At 42.8% G+C, this 13,601-nt stretch overlaps 1 protein-coding gene across 7 annotated transcripts in view; it reads right to left on the bottom strand.

Annotated features, from left to right (window-relative positions):
• Positions 1–13,601, bottom strand: part of TRIO (trio Rho guanine nucleotide exchange factor) — a 312,768-nt gene that overhangs the window by 184,552 nt on the left and 114,615 nt on the right. For all 7 annotated transcript variants that reach the window (XR_007245439.1, XM_048507596.1, XM_048507598.1 and 4 more), the window contains exons 7-8: positions 8,521–8,712; positions 2,154–2,285 (exon numbers count right to left, since the gene is read on the bottom strand). Coding sequence is in view for 6 of the 7 variants with exons in the window: in XM_048507596.1 (XP_048363553.1) it covers positions 2,154–2,285; positions 8,521–8,712 (324 nt within the window). In the remaining variant the exon portion in view is untranslated. The remainder of the gene's footprint in view (positions 1–2,153; positions 2,286–8,520; positions 8,713–13,601) is intronic.

The raw sequence follows: 13,601 nt of genomic DNA, 5'->3' as shown, positions 1-13,601 counted from the left end.
TGTTGACCCTCTTTTCCACTTACAGAGCTAGTTTACTGTTTTTCTTTGAAATAAATATTCAAAAACATTTATCCTACTGATGCCTCAATTAATGTAATTTTGTTGGTATCTATTTTTATTTTTGAAATTTACCAGTAGCTGCTGCATTTCCCGCCCTAGGCTTATACTTGAGTTAATAAGTTTTCCCAGTTTTTTGTGGTAAAATTAGGTGCCTCAGCTTATATTTGGCTTATACTCCAGTACATACCGAAGTTTACCTAGGTTTAGGTAAAGCCTTTGATAGGATTCCCCATGATGCTTGGATTGGTAAACTGGAAGACAGGACTGCATTTTAGGATAGTTAGGAGGATAGGGAACTGGTTGGAGAACTGCACTCAAAGTGTGGGAGGAACAGCGCACACACCAGAAGATATTAAATTCAATGAGATCTGAACACACTGGAAAAGTGGGCAGATGTGAACAAGATGCAATTCAGCAAAAATAAGTGCCAAGTTCTACATCTGGATAACAAAAAAGAGGAATACACACACTAGATGGGGGATACTCTACTGAGCAGCAGCGTGTGTGAACAAGATCTTGTGGTATGGGTGGACAGTAAATTAAATATGAGCAGCAAGTGTGATAAAGCAACAAACAAAGCTAATGCAGTCTTGGGGTGTATCAACAGAGGCATGATATCCAAATCACAAGATGTCAAGATGTCATAGTTCTGCTGTATGCTGCATTAGCCAAGCCTCACCTGGAGTCCTGAGCATGGTTCTGGAGGCTTCACTTCAAACAGGATGTGGACAGAATGGAGAGGAGAGCAACAAGGATGACCAAGCCCCAGGAGGAAAGGCTGAGGAGGCATTTGGGAATGTTTAGTCTGGAGAAGAGGAGATTGAGGGGGGATATGATTGCTCTCTTGCAGCATTTGAAGAGCTGTCATTTAGAGGAGGGCAGGGAACTGTTCCAGGTGGCATCAGAGAGTAAGACTCACAATAAGGGGTGAAATTACAGGCAGAAAGACTCCGAATGGATATTAGGAAAACTTTTAAAAGTTTTGTGCAACAGTGGAATGGACTGCCTAGGGAGGTGGAGAGTTCCCCCTCCCTGGTAGTTTTTAAGCAGCAGCTGGACAAACACTTGTCTGGGATGCTCCAGAGCAGGAGGGTTGACTAGATGGCCTCTATGGCCACTTTTAACTCTATGATTTTCTAATAATTATCAGGGGCCATATGACATATCTAATTGGTGTCTCCTATTCAATAAGCCCAAGGACTTGGAACAAATTTGGTGGTAAATTAGTGGCATAGAGTTGATGAGCAGACAGCCAGTAAACCCCCCCCCCCAATATGGCAGTTCTGTCAACCCAGACACAAACTTAACACTGCCACAGGAAAGGGCCTGAATTTTCATCAAGACTGCTTGAGCGCTGATACCTGCGTTGAGTCCTCTTGAGGAGATCAGCGCAGCTGAACAACTACTTGAGGGCAGGGAAGCTGGTACAGCAATTGTTTTCACAATTTAGAAAGAGGCAGAGCATTGTTGGAGTGGGGAGACAGAAGGGGAGGGAAATGGTCAGGTGTGAATGAGACAGGAACAGGAGAAAGAACAGTACAGCAAGCAAAGTGGCTAGGTGTGCCAAGGGCTTACATCACCTGAAAAATCCCTTAGAAGGCAAAGTTGGGTAAAGACTGAGTGAACTTATTACCTCAACCGAATGAGGGAATTTTGTAGGTTGTGTACTGCTGGCAGTGATCGTAGCTGACAGATGTTGATTGATATCCTTCTTACAGCCCCCACCCCCCCCAAATTGTGAAGCAAAGGACCACCTCTTTTTTTAAAAAACTCACTCTGTCGTTAAATACCCATAACTAGCATATTTCTTTTTATTCAATGGTATTTGGGAATTTCTTTGGCTTGTGAAACAGTACAGGATCATTGATGGCCATACTACCATATCACACAGGAGCAGAGGAACACTTGGCTTTGCCAATAATTGCATGTGCAACAGGGAATGGCACACAATAGCAGCTCTCCAAGGAATGTTCCTGTAGGCAAACATATGTTAGTCACATTTGAATTTCAGGTGTACCTCTAAACATGTGAAGTAGCCATTGATTCTCAGTGTAAGGAGCCAGATATTAAAAATGGGGGGAAAGGTTGCCTACCTCAGAATATGCCAGGGTGATATGTTCATATATGCCTTGGTGATGATGGATTGCATCTTCCAAATCCTGCAGTTCAGAGGGAAGCTCTACCTCACCACAGGCCTTGCACCAGGAGTCCACATTACTCATATACTGGAAGAAAAAGCAGACCCAAACAACTGAGAGGAAGCATTCAATTTCATACATTAAGATCAGGCAGATAGAGGACAAAGAAGGGAAACTTTTCATCAGCTATCTTGATCACATCTTTGAAAAAGTGCTCAGCACTCCACAAATTATCGTGCAATCCTAAACAGAGTTACTACCTCGTCTAAGCCCTCTGGCCTCTGTTTAGTACTGCACTTCGCCTTCTTAATTAGAGGCACACACTAATTTATTTACACATTTCCACCAATATTTCACCAAAACTTTTTAAAAAAGGTTGTGTTCAAAAAAGAAATACCAACTTACTATGCTTCTCTGCTATGAGGCATAAAAAGAAAAGTTTAGCAAAATGAGAATTCCTCCCTGTTAACTGGAGAAAGGGCTGGCAGAGGAAACACAGAGATACTCGGAAGCACTAAAATAATCCAAAGCCAAACCTCATAAGCCAAACAGGACAACAATTCTAAACTCATCCAAAGCCTTAAAAGGGGTTCAGCTGCATTCTCTGCCATCACACTGGATTCCCTTATTCTCACAACACACCCACAACCAGATAAGCTTATGATTCACAGCTTGTTTTCCTGAAGTGAAGGGACTATAATTAAGCACCCAAGCATAGAGCAGAAGGAACAATTAATGAGACTAATTCAATTAATTCAATTAACCCTAAGCCAGACTCCCCCCTCACATTCTATTTTTATTTCTCTTCAAAGATGCATTTGCACAGGAAAAACAGAAACAACCAACATCTAGGCATTAGCAGGCCAGGAGGATGGTACAGTTTTAAGGCAACTGAAAAGCAGGTAGTACTCAATGGGTATCTGCAAACATCAACTGGCAATTTGGAGTGGGATCTGTTAATGTCATTAAAGGGGGCAGGTAGCGCAGCCGTGGTAGCACAGTGGCTCAAGGGTCAGGTGAAGATTTGGGAAACCACAGGTTCGAAATCCTCCTCAGATGCTTTGAGGCCCCCCCCCTTAAAGAGAAGGGCAGGGTATGAATGAAATAAACAAGGGACAGATGGCAAATGTGCATTTTAAAGACAAAGATGCGTTTCAAATGACTGGTTCTAGGCAACTGAAGGGAGGTTCGACCCCAGGTCATTCAGGGCCCGCTGCCCCTTGTCGTGAAAGTGGGAAGAACAGGCCTGGCAGGAAACCTCTCTTCCACACAAGAGGTGCAGCGCAGCTCCGGCCTCCTTGACATCCGGCCTCCTTTACACCAGACCACGGCCACACAGCCCGGAAAACCCACCACAACCAGTTTAATCCGGCTGTGAAAGTCTTTGACAATACATTACTAACACTTGTTTCTGCAGTTACTTAAAAAAAATTTCACTGTAACACTTCTGCAAGAAACCTGGGCCAATTCAGATGTTATCTTGGATGGGTTCTCTGCATATTGCCTTCCAGCTGTAAAATCCAAATATTCGGATCGCTCCTCTGGTGGCTTAGCCACCTTGGTGTCTACCAAAGTAGTATCAGAAGCCGTTCAGAGTTGCCCACTTTGGTGAGTGTAGGGGCATTAAAGCTGATAGTAGTCAAGATTTATATGCTCTCAGGGCTGGACTATTCAACCCTATCCAAGGTCTGGAGCGATTTATCTATGTATATAGTGTAAATACCCGGCCACAGAAATCATTCTGGCAGGAGATTTTAATGCTAGGGTAGGCTCTAATTTAAGCTCCTTTTTATGTAATGAGGGCCCGGAAGATGAGGTCATCCAACTTTCATTATCCCCATCCCAACGTGAATCTAAAGATTCAATTTTAAATTATGCTGGCACTTTGCTAATTAAGTCTGCAATCCAGTTTAATAAGTTTTGGTTAAACGGATTGCGACATTTAAAAAATGCTAGTGATTACACATTTGTATCTGCGTGTGGTAGAAGTGTAATCGACTGTGTTTTGATTTCCCCTTACCTGTGGTTTAGAAATTTTTTACTATTGATGATGATCTGAGTGACCATCTTCCTCTTGTGTTTAGTTTGAAATTTAACAAATTACATGGGAACGATATAGTGACAACGTTTAAACCTTTTACTTAAGATAAGAGGGTCCCCGTGTTTGGAGAGAGCCACTATGTTGGAGTCAGCATCAGTAGTAAAACTTAAAACCTGATAATCAATGCAAAGGTACCAGAAGAGGGAATTTCCCCCTTTGAAAGTCTAATAAATTTAATGGTAAACACTCTTAGTAATAATGCTGATGCTAGGAATAACAAAAGTCCAAAGGTCAGCAGATGGTTTGATAGAGACCAACAATCAAGACCAACAATCAAATCCGATCTCGTTACAGAATCCACCGTCAGCTAAGAGACAATCTTACTTTTTCTAGTCTTGATTTGAAAGAATATTTCTACCTCTAAGAGGCAGAAATATATTGAGGCTGAGTGGGAGCTCGTCTATCAAGCAACAGTCTCCAACAATAAGAACACCCCGTAGTGTACTTGAGTAGAAAACTTCTTCCTCGTGAATGCAATTATAGCACGGTGGAGAAAGAATGCTTAGCACTAGTATGGTGTCTCAACAAGCTCAAGCCTTATTTGATGGGCACAAAGTTTTTTGTCCAGTGTGATCACAATCCTCTAGTATTCCTAGATAGGATGAAAGGTAACAATGCAAGAATCATGCGGTGGGCTCTAGGCCTTCAAGATTTCCACTTTGAAATTTCTCATATCAAAGGCTCTGAGAACGTAGTAGCTGATGCTCTCAGCCACTGCAACCTGTAAAGAGTGCTTGAGTACTTGTGCTAAATGCTCAAGAGTATTGCATTGCTTATTAGTCTGAAAGTATGTATTAGTCTGAAATTCTGTTCTGAATTAACATGATTTTCTTCATTCTGTATTTTTTTCATTCTGTATTGTTATGCTATCATAAGGACTATGTTATGCATGAAAGGAATTGTAGTTAGCAGATCTCTGTATTAGTTAGGGATGACTGATGTGGAAGTAACACATGTAATCTTTTCTATATGGATAGATGAAATATGTAGCCATTAGACTACAGATTTCCTCTCCAAAAGGGGGCGTGTCATGGAAGATGCTATCGCTACAGTAAAGGGAAGTCACATATGACTGTGAAAAGCATCTTTGCCTTTTGATCTCCTGGAGGGAGGACAGGAAACTATGCAGAGGTGCTAGGATGAAACTTCAAAGGTTTTGGAAACCTCATGGCGAGCGGGAAAAGTTTTCTTGGAGAATAAGGGAACAAAGCCTAGGTGACTCTATCATGGGCTAAGCTAAGAGAAGCACCTCTTGACTGGAGGTCCCAAGAGATCCACAAGAAGCATTCAGCTGGTCAATTTCTCTAAATGCATTTATGTTTTATTTCTTTGTTTTGAACTTTTACAATAAATCTTCGAGAAATCAGCTGGTCTGGAGTTTAATAGGAGGGAAAAGAACCCAAGATTGAGGTGAGATAAGAGTGGCTCTCCCAAGCTTAATCTCAGCCTCAGTCATCATAAATACCAAACAATTCTGGTCTGTAGTAAATAGAACATATTGTTCCTGTAATCCCACTATGTCAGTTATTCCAGCAAATAACTGGTTTTCATATTTTTTAAAAAATTTCTTTCACGAGAGCATAGTTGACAGAACTGAGCTCCCAAGGAATCTATCCAAATGGCCATCTTAGTCACAAGTCACGTACCAGGAAGTAGCCAATTTCATTGGGTGCCTAAAATCCAGAAATGCCCCAGGGCCAGATATTGTTACCACAGAAATTCTCAAGGCAAACCCAGATTGGTGGGCTCAACTCCTTGCCGTTCTGTTCACCCAAATAAATAATTCAGGCATTCTACCAGAAATGTGGCAGAAAGCCATTGTGGTCCCTATATATAAAAAGGGGACCCACAGTCACCCTGCTAACTTCCACCCCATTAGCTTGCTCTCAATAATTGGCAAGCTATACACTTAATTTTTACATGCCAACCTTGAAATGTGGACCTGTCAAGTTAAGATCTTAGGCCCTGAACAGGTGGATTTTTGCAAAGGCAAATCTACTTTGGATCACACCCTAGTTTTGTCTCATTTAATGAGTAGATATGCAAACTTGGCTTGAACGAACTTTTTGATGCTTTTATTGACTTGAAATTCACTTTCGAGAGATTTATTATGGGAAAAGCGTACTTCTTGGAATTTTGACCCTAGATTGCTATTCTTAATCAGGCAGTTATATTCTAACACAACATGCCAAGCAAAAATTTTCACCAGAGCGGCTTCTCACAAGTAGCATCCCCATTAAACATGGTGTTGAACAGGGCTGTATTTTAGCCCCCCTCTTGTTCAACATATTTTTATATGATTTATCATTGGCACTTTCAGAAGTTAACGATCATAGTCCCAGACTAGGCCTCTCCCACATTCCAATATTATTATATGCAGATGATGTGGTTCTACTGTCCAACTCTAGAATTGGACTACCCCACCTAATGAATGCTTTTGCCATATACTGTGAGACCAATCAATTAAAGCGATTTTGAAAAATCTAAAGTTCTAGTGTTTGCCAAAAAATTAAAAGTTTTCAAGTTTAAAATACAGGATAATCCAATTGCACAGGTAAAGCAATTTAAATATCTCGGGATAACATTCAGCCACAATCTATCATGGTCTACCCAACAGAAAGTAGCCCTTAATATGGCCTCAGTTAACTCAAATGCAATCCTGTGTTTCTTCTATAGCAGGGGAAACCAGTATATCTTGGCTGCTTCAAAAGTTTTTAATGCCAAAATAGAGTCTCAGCTGTTATATGGGGTCCCTATTTGGATTAAATCGGTAAATGATTCTTTAAATTCAGTCCACTCCAAATTTCTACACAAAATCATGGGGCTGCCAAATTGTGTGCCCTATGCAGCATTGTGTTTAGAAACTGGACAATCAACTTCGGAAACAAAAGCTTGGTTTAGAAGTTTTAGGTTCTCGTGGCGCATCCATTTTCAACAAGACCCTTCAAGCTATTTATATTTAATGATAACCGTATCGAAATTTTCCAACTGGCTCCCATTAATTACAAACAAAATTGAGGAAACTGGCATTTCTATTGAATCTTTGGGTATTGTCTCTTGCTGAAGCCTATAATAGTTTGAAAAAAAGATTACTAGAAACAGAATCTCAAAACCTATTTGCAGCAGCATCCAAAACATTTTCACCCACGAGGTCCTCAATAACTTTCAAAGAGGGATGCTTAGCAGATTATACATGCATAATGCTGAGCCCTAGTTTTAGGAAAACCATATCAATGGCTGGGTTTAATGTTCTGCCCTCAGCGCTGCTATATGGTAGATTTAAATAAATAGAGGGGGGAAAGAGATTCTGCTCCTGTAACTCAAATCAACTGGAAACTTTAGCCTACTCCCTCTTCCATTGCACCAAATATGAGGGAATGAGGGGGAACTGTGCAAATGTTCTTCTCTTGAACTGTGACAGGATATCAGATGCTCAGAAGATTTTATACTTGCTAAATAATTCTGATCTTGTAGTTTGTGAATTGGCAGCCAAGTTTTTACTAGAAATTTATACCCTAAAGGATAGCTCTGTTCTTTTTAATTTTGTTGTGTCACTCTGCTGTTAAGAGATTCTCTGTTATTATTTTATTGGGGGATTGTTTTAAATTTGTTTTTGTAACCTACATGTATCATCTATATGCCAATAAAGGCTTGGTTGGTTGGTGATTTGCAAGCATACAAAAAGAGATCCAACAGAGGACAGATACATTAACATGTCAGAGAATGGATTACATTGTAAAAGCATAGATTAACCTCCACACAGCAGAGCCGGAACTCCATCTTGCAGGTGTGAACCCAGTCATCCTGCGGTGACTCCCTGACTGATGCCAGGAAGGCAAGTGTCATTCCTGACAACTGCAGGGTTAGATCTACCCCCGTGTAAGGTTTCGTTGGGGGGTAGTTTGCTGGAGAACCCCCCCCCACCCCCCCAAAAAAAAGTTCAGGTCACCACAGAGAGTTCCTTGCCCCCTCCTCTCAAGACAGAACAACTTTCCGTGCCAACATACCAAGACAGAATGCAGTCGAAGGGGCCAGAAGAGGATTCCTAAGGCGCGATTGCTAAGACCGTCCCAAAGGACCAGCCTGCCACGATTGCCAATGGGAAGTCTCTTCTGCCCTGATGCCTCCCTCGAGAGGCTTAAGTTCTGAAGCCACTCCAACATGCAAGTGAAGTCACAATGAGCTCCCGCCATGGTCATCTGCAGTCTAAAGCTTACTGACCTGCTCTGCTTTCTGGTGGAAAATGGCAGACATATCCAGCAGGGTGCTGCGTTCATCCAGGGCTGCAGCAAAGGCTTTCCACTCCTGCTCCAGTTGGCTGGCAATCTGCTTGATCTGCTGTGACGCGTAGTGGCCCGATTCCACCAAGCGGTTGGCAACAGACATGATGCGATTGATGTTCACATAAACATTCTGCACACAACGAAAGAGAAGTAAATGTGTTACACAAACATGTTCCATTCAAGGACCTTGAAAAGGAGTACCAGACTATTATGATTTTCTGTCCTGGTGTCACTGTCATGAGAAGAATACACCATGAAAAAAATAGTATACAAGAAACACAACACACACACACACACACCCCGACTCTAGCTGCTGTCCCTGCATGTGCCTGTTCAGACAGCAGGGCCCTTTCGAGCTCCTGCCTACTTGCTCCCTAGCTGATTTCTCTCCAAGCCGTCCCTTCAACTCCTCTGGCCCAACTGCTTCTAGCTGACTCCCCACAGCCTCAGAATGCTTAGCCTTCCACCAATCAGGCACCCAGCTTGCCAGCCTGACCAATCACAGACTAGACAAGCATTCACCAATTCCCTTTCGGTTTGAACTTCCTTCCTGCACAGCCACTCTCAGCTGACTTTTTGAACATTCCTGAAGAACTGAAGTCTTTCTTTCTTTCTTTCTTGCAATCTTTGCATCCCAGAGTCCACCAGAGGGTTAGCGTTCCACCCAATTATTTTCAGCACCGCTCATAAAGCCATGCTCAAGGAAAGCTTTGTTTACCACTGAATATACAGGATAAGCAGCAAACACGATTGCCTAAACCAAATTTCTACATTTAGAAGAACTGGATTTTGTACCGCACTTTTCTCTATCTTTAAGGAGCCTCGAAGCAGCGCACAAATACCTTCCTTTCCCCTCCCCACAAAAGGCACTTTGTGAAGCAGGTGGGTCTGAGAGAGTTCGAACAGAACTGTGACTGGCCCAAGGGCACCCAGCAGGCTTCATGCGGAGGAGAAGAGAAACACATCCAATTTACCACATTAGTCCACCACTCTTAACCCCTTCACCATGCTGACTGTCACCACTATTTACCACCATTGCTATTTTAAACAGTTTCCAATTTGCAACTTTGACTCTTCTCTGTTTGCTATGTATCTCCTACAGCTTCAAACATCTATGCCAAAAAGTTGCTCGGAATAGCATAAGTCTTCTCTCCTCCACTTAGCCTCTCTGAGACCCAAATATGATTTTTTTTTTTGGGGAGGCTGCTAGATCCCCTCCTGACAACATCAAGACCACTGGATTTTAGCAGTCTGAGAAGCCCAGGAAGGCAGCCTCCCAATATCTGTCTCCTGCTGTACCCTATAATAGGTTGGGATATTAAATCTAGAAAAGAGAAACCCAGCCAATTTTTAATGCTGCATTTCTAGCACTAAATAAAAACAACTACCTCAGCAAGCAGGGGTCTACTTCCAAGAAAGTTTACTCACTCCAACATGAGGAGTTAAAAGTGAAACATACCCACAGGTGGCTGCAATCTTCTCTCCAAAGCATGTCAGTGCAGCTGATTAAATCCTTTGCATATTTACTCTCTCAGCATAAAGGGTCGAATCCCCACTACCGCCTTAGCCAGGTTTCAGAACACAAACTAACCAGGTTTGAGAGAAGGCCTTCCCATTGCTTGCGTGGCAGATTCCGTTTGTGGCGCTCGTTCTCCCTGTTAATCCGCGTTCCGACCTGGTTGCAAGTGGCACAGACCCCATTAACACGGTTCAGAGCTGATCCGAGGGGAGGGATGAGGGTTGAAACCCTGACTCGTTTCCCGCCCTGGAGTGTGACGCGGAATTTGGGCAACCAATCAGCACTGAGATGTGTGCGCAGCCTTTCCTTGGTTTCATTTCCGCTTTTGCGATCGGCCAGCAGAAGGGGATGCAAACGTTAAACAGTCAAACGTGTAACTTTGAATCACTAATGGTTTACACAGGTAACGATTAACTATTTGAACAGTTAAATTGTTAAACTTTTACATGCTGGTTTTTTGATCACACCCCTACAATGTACGTTTCCGCAGTGGGAAAAGGTCCCGCCCCATCAAGGCACGCCAGACAAGCAGGGGAGACCGGCAAAGTGAGCTCGCCTGGTAGTGGGGATTGCTAAGAGTTCTGCCACCGGGTGTGTCTGCTGTGTGCTCACTGCGGTGGGGAGGGAGAAACTCCGATGAAGAGGACGCGGTTTCACCACGAACAGGCTTGGATCTGCGCGCAATTTGCAAGTAGGGATTCGACCAAAGGACTCCTTCGCCAGTAAAGAGCGCAAGCACAGATAAAGCAAAATGTTACTTTTGGATTGCTCACAGGAGGGGATAAAAGAGGGAAGCAGCGACTGGGCCCAGCAGACTGCCAACAGCCGAAGTGGATTCCCTTCCTCAAAAGGGTGCTTGTTGCTGGGAGCTCTATTTAAAAAACTTGCCAATCATCCCGCTCCCACACCAAGGGCTCCACCTCGCCCTGTTGCGAACTCCATGCTGGTCCTTGGAATTTACAAACCAGGAAGGCTCCTTAGCAGCTCCTGGAGAGAAGGTGTTCACGTTCGAATGGAATTCGAGTTGATGGCTTCAGGCAAGTCTTTTCCTCTGTTCTATTTGAACAGAACCTAAAACATCCTTGCTTTTAAATATCAGACTACTAACTGTTGAATGTTGGTTTTAAATCATCTGAACTCTAGCCCAAAAATGTATTACCTTCTTTCCTTTCCCTCATTTTTTTCAAAAAATTTGGACTGTAAGATTTTTACCTAAAATTATTGTCTTGCTATTCTTCTTGCTATTTTTCACCTCCCCCCACCCCTTTCTCTTCCTTTTAAAATATATGGAGTTTAAAGGTCTGGACTCATAATGTTAAAAGATTTTTGGACTATTATATAAGTTTCACTAATTATCAAATAATTAACTAACTTAGTCTATACTGATGATACATTAAGAATACTGATAGCAATAATAATCCAATAATAAACTAATCACTCAATCTCACTTTAAATCACCTATTGTGTCTTCCTTTTTGTTCTACCCTTCCCTTATGTTTCTCCCCCTCACTTGTAGTTTAAATCATTTAAATAGCTTGTTGTCAATATTATTATATTTTGACATTATAATCACATTTAGATAATTTACTTAATATAAACTATAAATAACTACTCTTTGTTTGTGTTGGAAGAAAGGAACTTCACGCTGTTTCCTGCCTCATCCTACAAAGGGGTTTTTTACTAGCGAGCTAGTGGCTAGATAGGGACTTCGGAATTTGTCACCTTTACTCTATCATGCTGACTCTATCCCTTTGATGTAGACTGATACTCTTAGGGACTTCCTCCCTTGCTTCCGCCTTCTTCTCTGAACTTCTCCATCTAATTTTCACCATGCCTAGGGAGAGGATGTGTCTCCTACGCATCCGTCTCCATCCAGCTAGAATAGGATAGTTAGTGAACCTATCTCTCCACGTTTCTATCCAAAATGGAGTTCACTAATAAATACTCTTTTTAATAGATTAGAAACTACAAACGACTCTGACTTTCTTTTGTGACTCAGCCACGCGTGTGTGCCCAGGTAAGCTTCCCTGTGCTTTAGCCTCTATGCCGCTCTGCTACTTTTGCAAGGGAAACACACGCACCAGGTATGGTTCTCCCAACAGAAGTGCCTAAACTATCCCTTGTTTAAGCTGTTTAAATTGTTTTCCAGTTATTTTTATAAGAACTCAATAATCATACTTACCTAATTGTTATAGTAAATAATGTTATAATTCAGTTTGGCATTTATAATACTGCTAGTGAGAAGATTGCTTGTATTGAAATCATATATTTTTGTAATTATAGATATTTTGCTGTGTTGATGTATGGTAAATATTATAACATTGTTAAGAGTAAAGAAAAGTTATATCAAGTGATGGCACCGTCTAGCAAAGCCAGTAAAAAAGCAGCTTTTATATATATACTTAATATATGTATGTATGTATGTATGTATGTATGTATGTATGTATGTATGTATATGTATATGTATATAGACTGCCCAATCCCCAAGGGGCTCTGGGCGGTGCACGACATAATCTGTGTACAATATATAACAAGGGTCGCAATTAGTGACCATATATACTAAAATTGGTTAAAACCATTAACACCATGTAAACAGCGGTCAAAACAATAACAATAAAAATGGCGTCCAGCAATCCAATTCCTTTAAAAACCACTCCAAAAAGAAGGGAGCAACCAAACTCCTCCCTAAAAATAGTAATAAATATGCAAAGACAGATTATAAAATAGGGAGCAAGAGAACCAGGGAGCAAAGCAAAGAAGAGGGGGCGGGGAGCGCACCTCAGCGACTGGACACTCCAAAGGCCCGGCGGAACAACTCAGTCTTACAGGCCCTGCGGAATTCACCAAGGTCCCGCAGGGCCCGGACAGATGGAAGAGTGTTCCACCAGGCCGGGGCCAGGGCTGTAAAGGTCCTGGCCCGTGTGGAGGCCAGCCGCATCATTGAGGGGCCAGGAACCACCAGCAAATTGGCCTCTGCCGACCGCAGAGGCCAAGTAGGGACATATGGGGTAATGCGGTCTCTCAGGTACGAGGGTCCCATGCCGCGTAAGGCCTTAAAGGTCAAAACCCATACCTTGAAGATGATTCGGAATTCCACTGGGAGCCAGTGCAGCCGACGCAACACAGGTTGGATGTGATCACAGAAGGCGCCCCCTGTGAGCAAGCGTGCCGCCGCATGCTGGACCAGTTTCAGTTTCCGAATCAAACGCAAGGGAAGGCCCGCGTAGAGCAAGTTACAATAATCTAGCCTGGAGGTGACCGTTGCATGGATCACCGTGGCTAGGTCCACCTGAGAGAGGAAGGGGGCCGGCCGCCGGGCCTGACAAAGATGGAAAAATGCAGTCCGAGTTACAAGGGCCACCTGGGTCTCCATTGAAAGAGACGAATCCAGGTGAACCCTCAGACTGCGAACGGAGGAGGCCGGCGCTAATATGGCCCCCTCCCACTCCGGCAGCTGGAAATCCTCCACCCCTCTCCTGCGGCCAAGCCAAAGGATCTCC

This window comes from Sphaerodactylus townsendi, linkage group LG09, assembly GCF_021028975.2.
Source record: "Sphaerodactylus townsendi isolate TG3544 linkage group LG09, MPM_Stown_v2.3, whole genome shotgun sequence".
Classification (NCBI taxonomy): Eukaryota; Metazoa; Chordata; class Lepidosauria; order Squamata; family Sphaerodactylidae; genus Sphaerodactylus; species Sphaerodactylus townsendi.
This window is presented reverse-complemented; position numbering and strand designations above follow the sequence as displayed.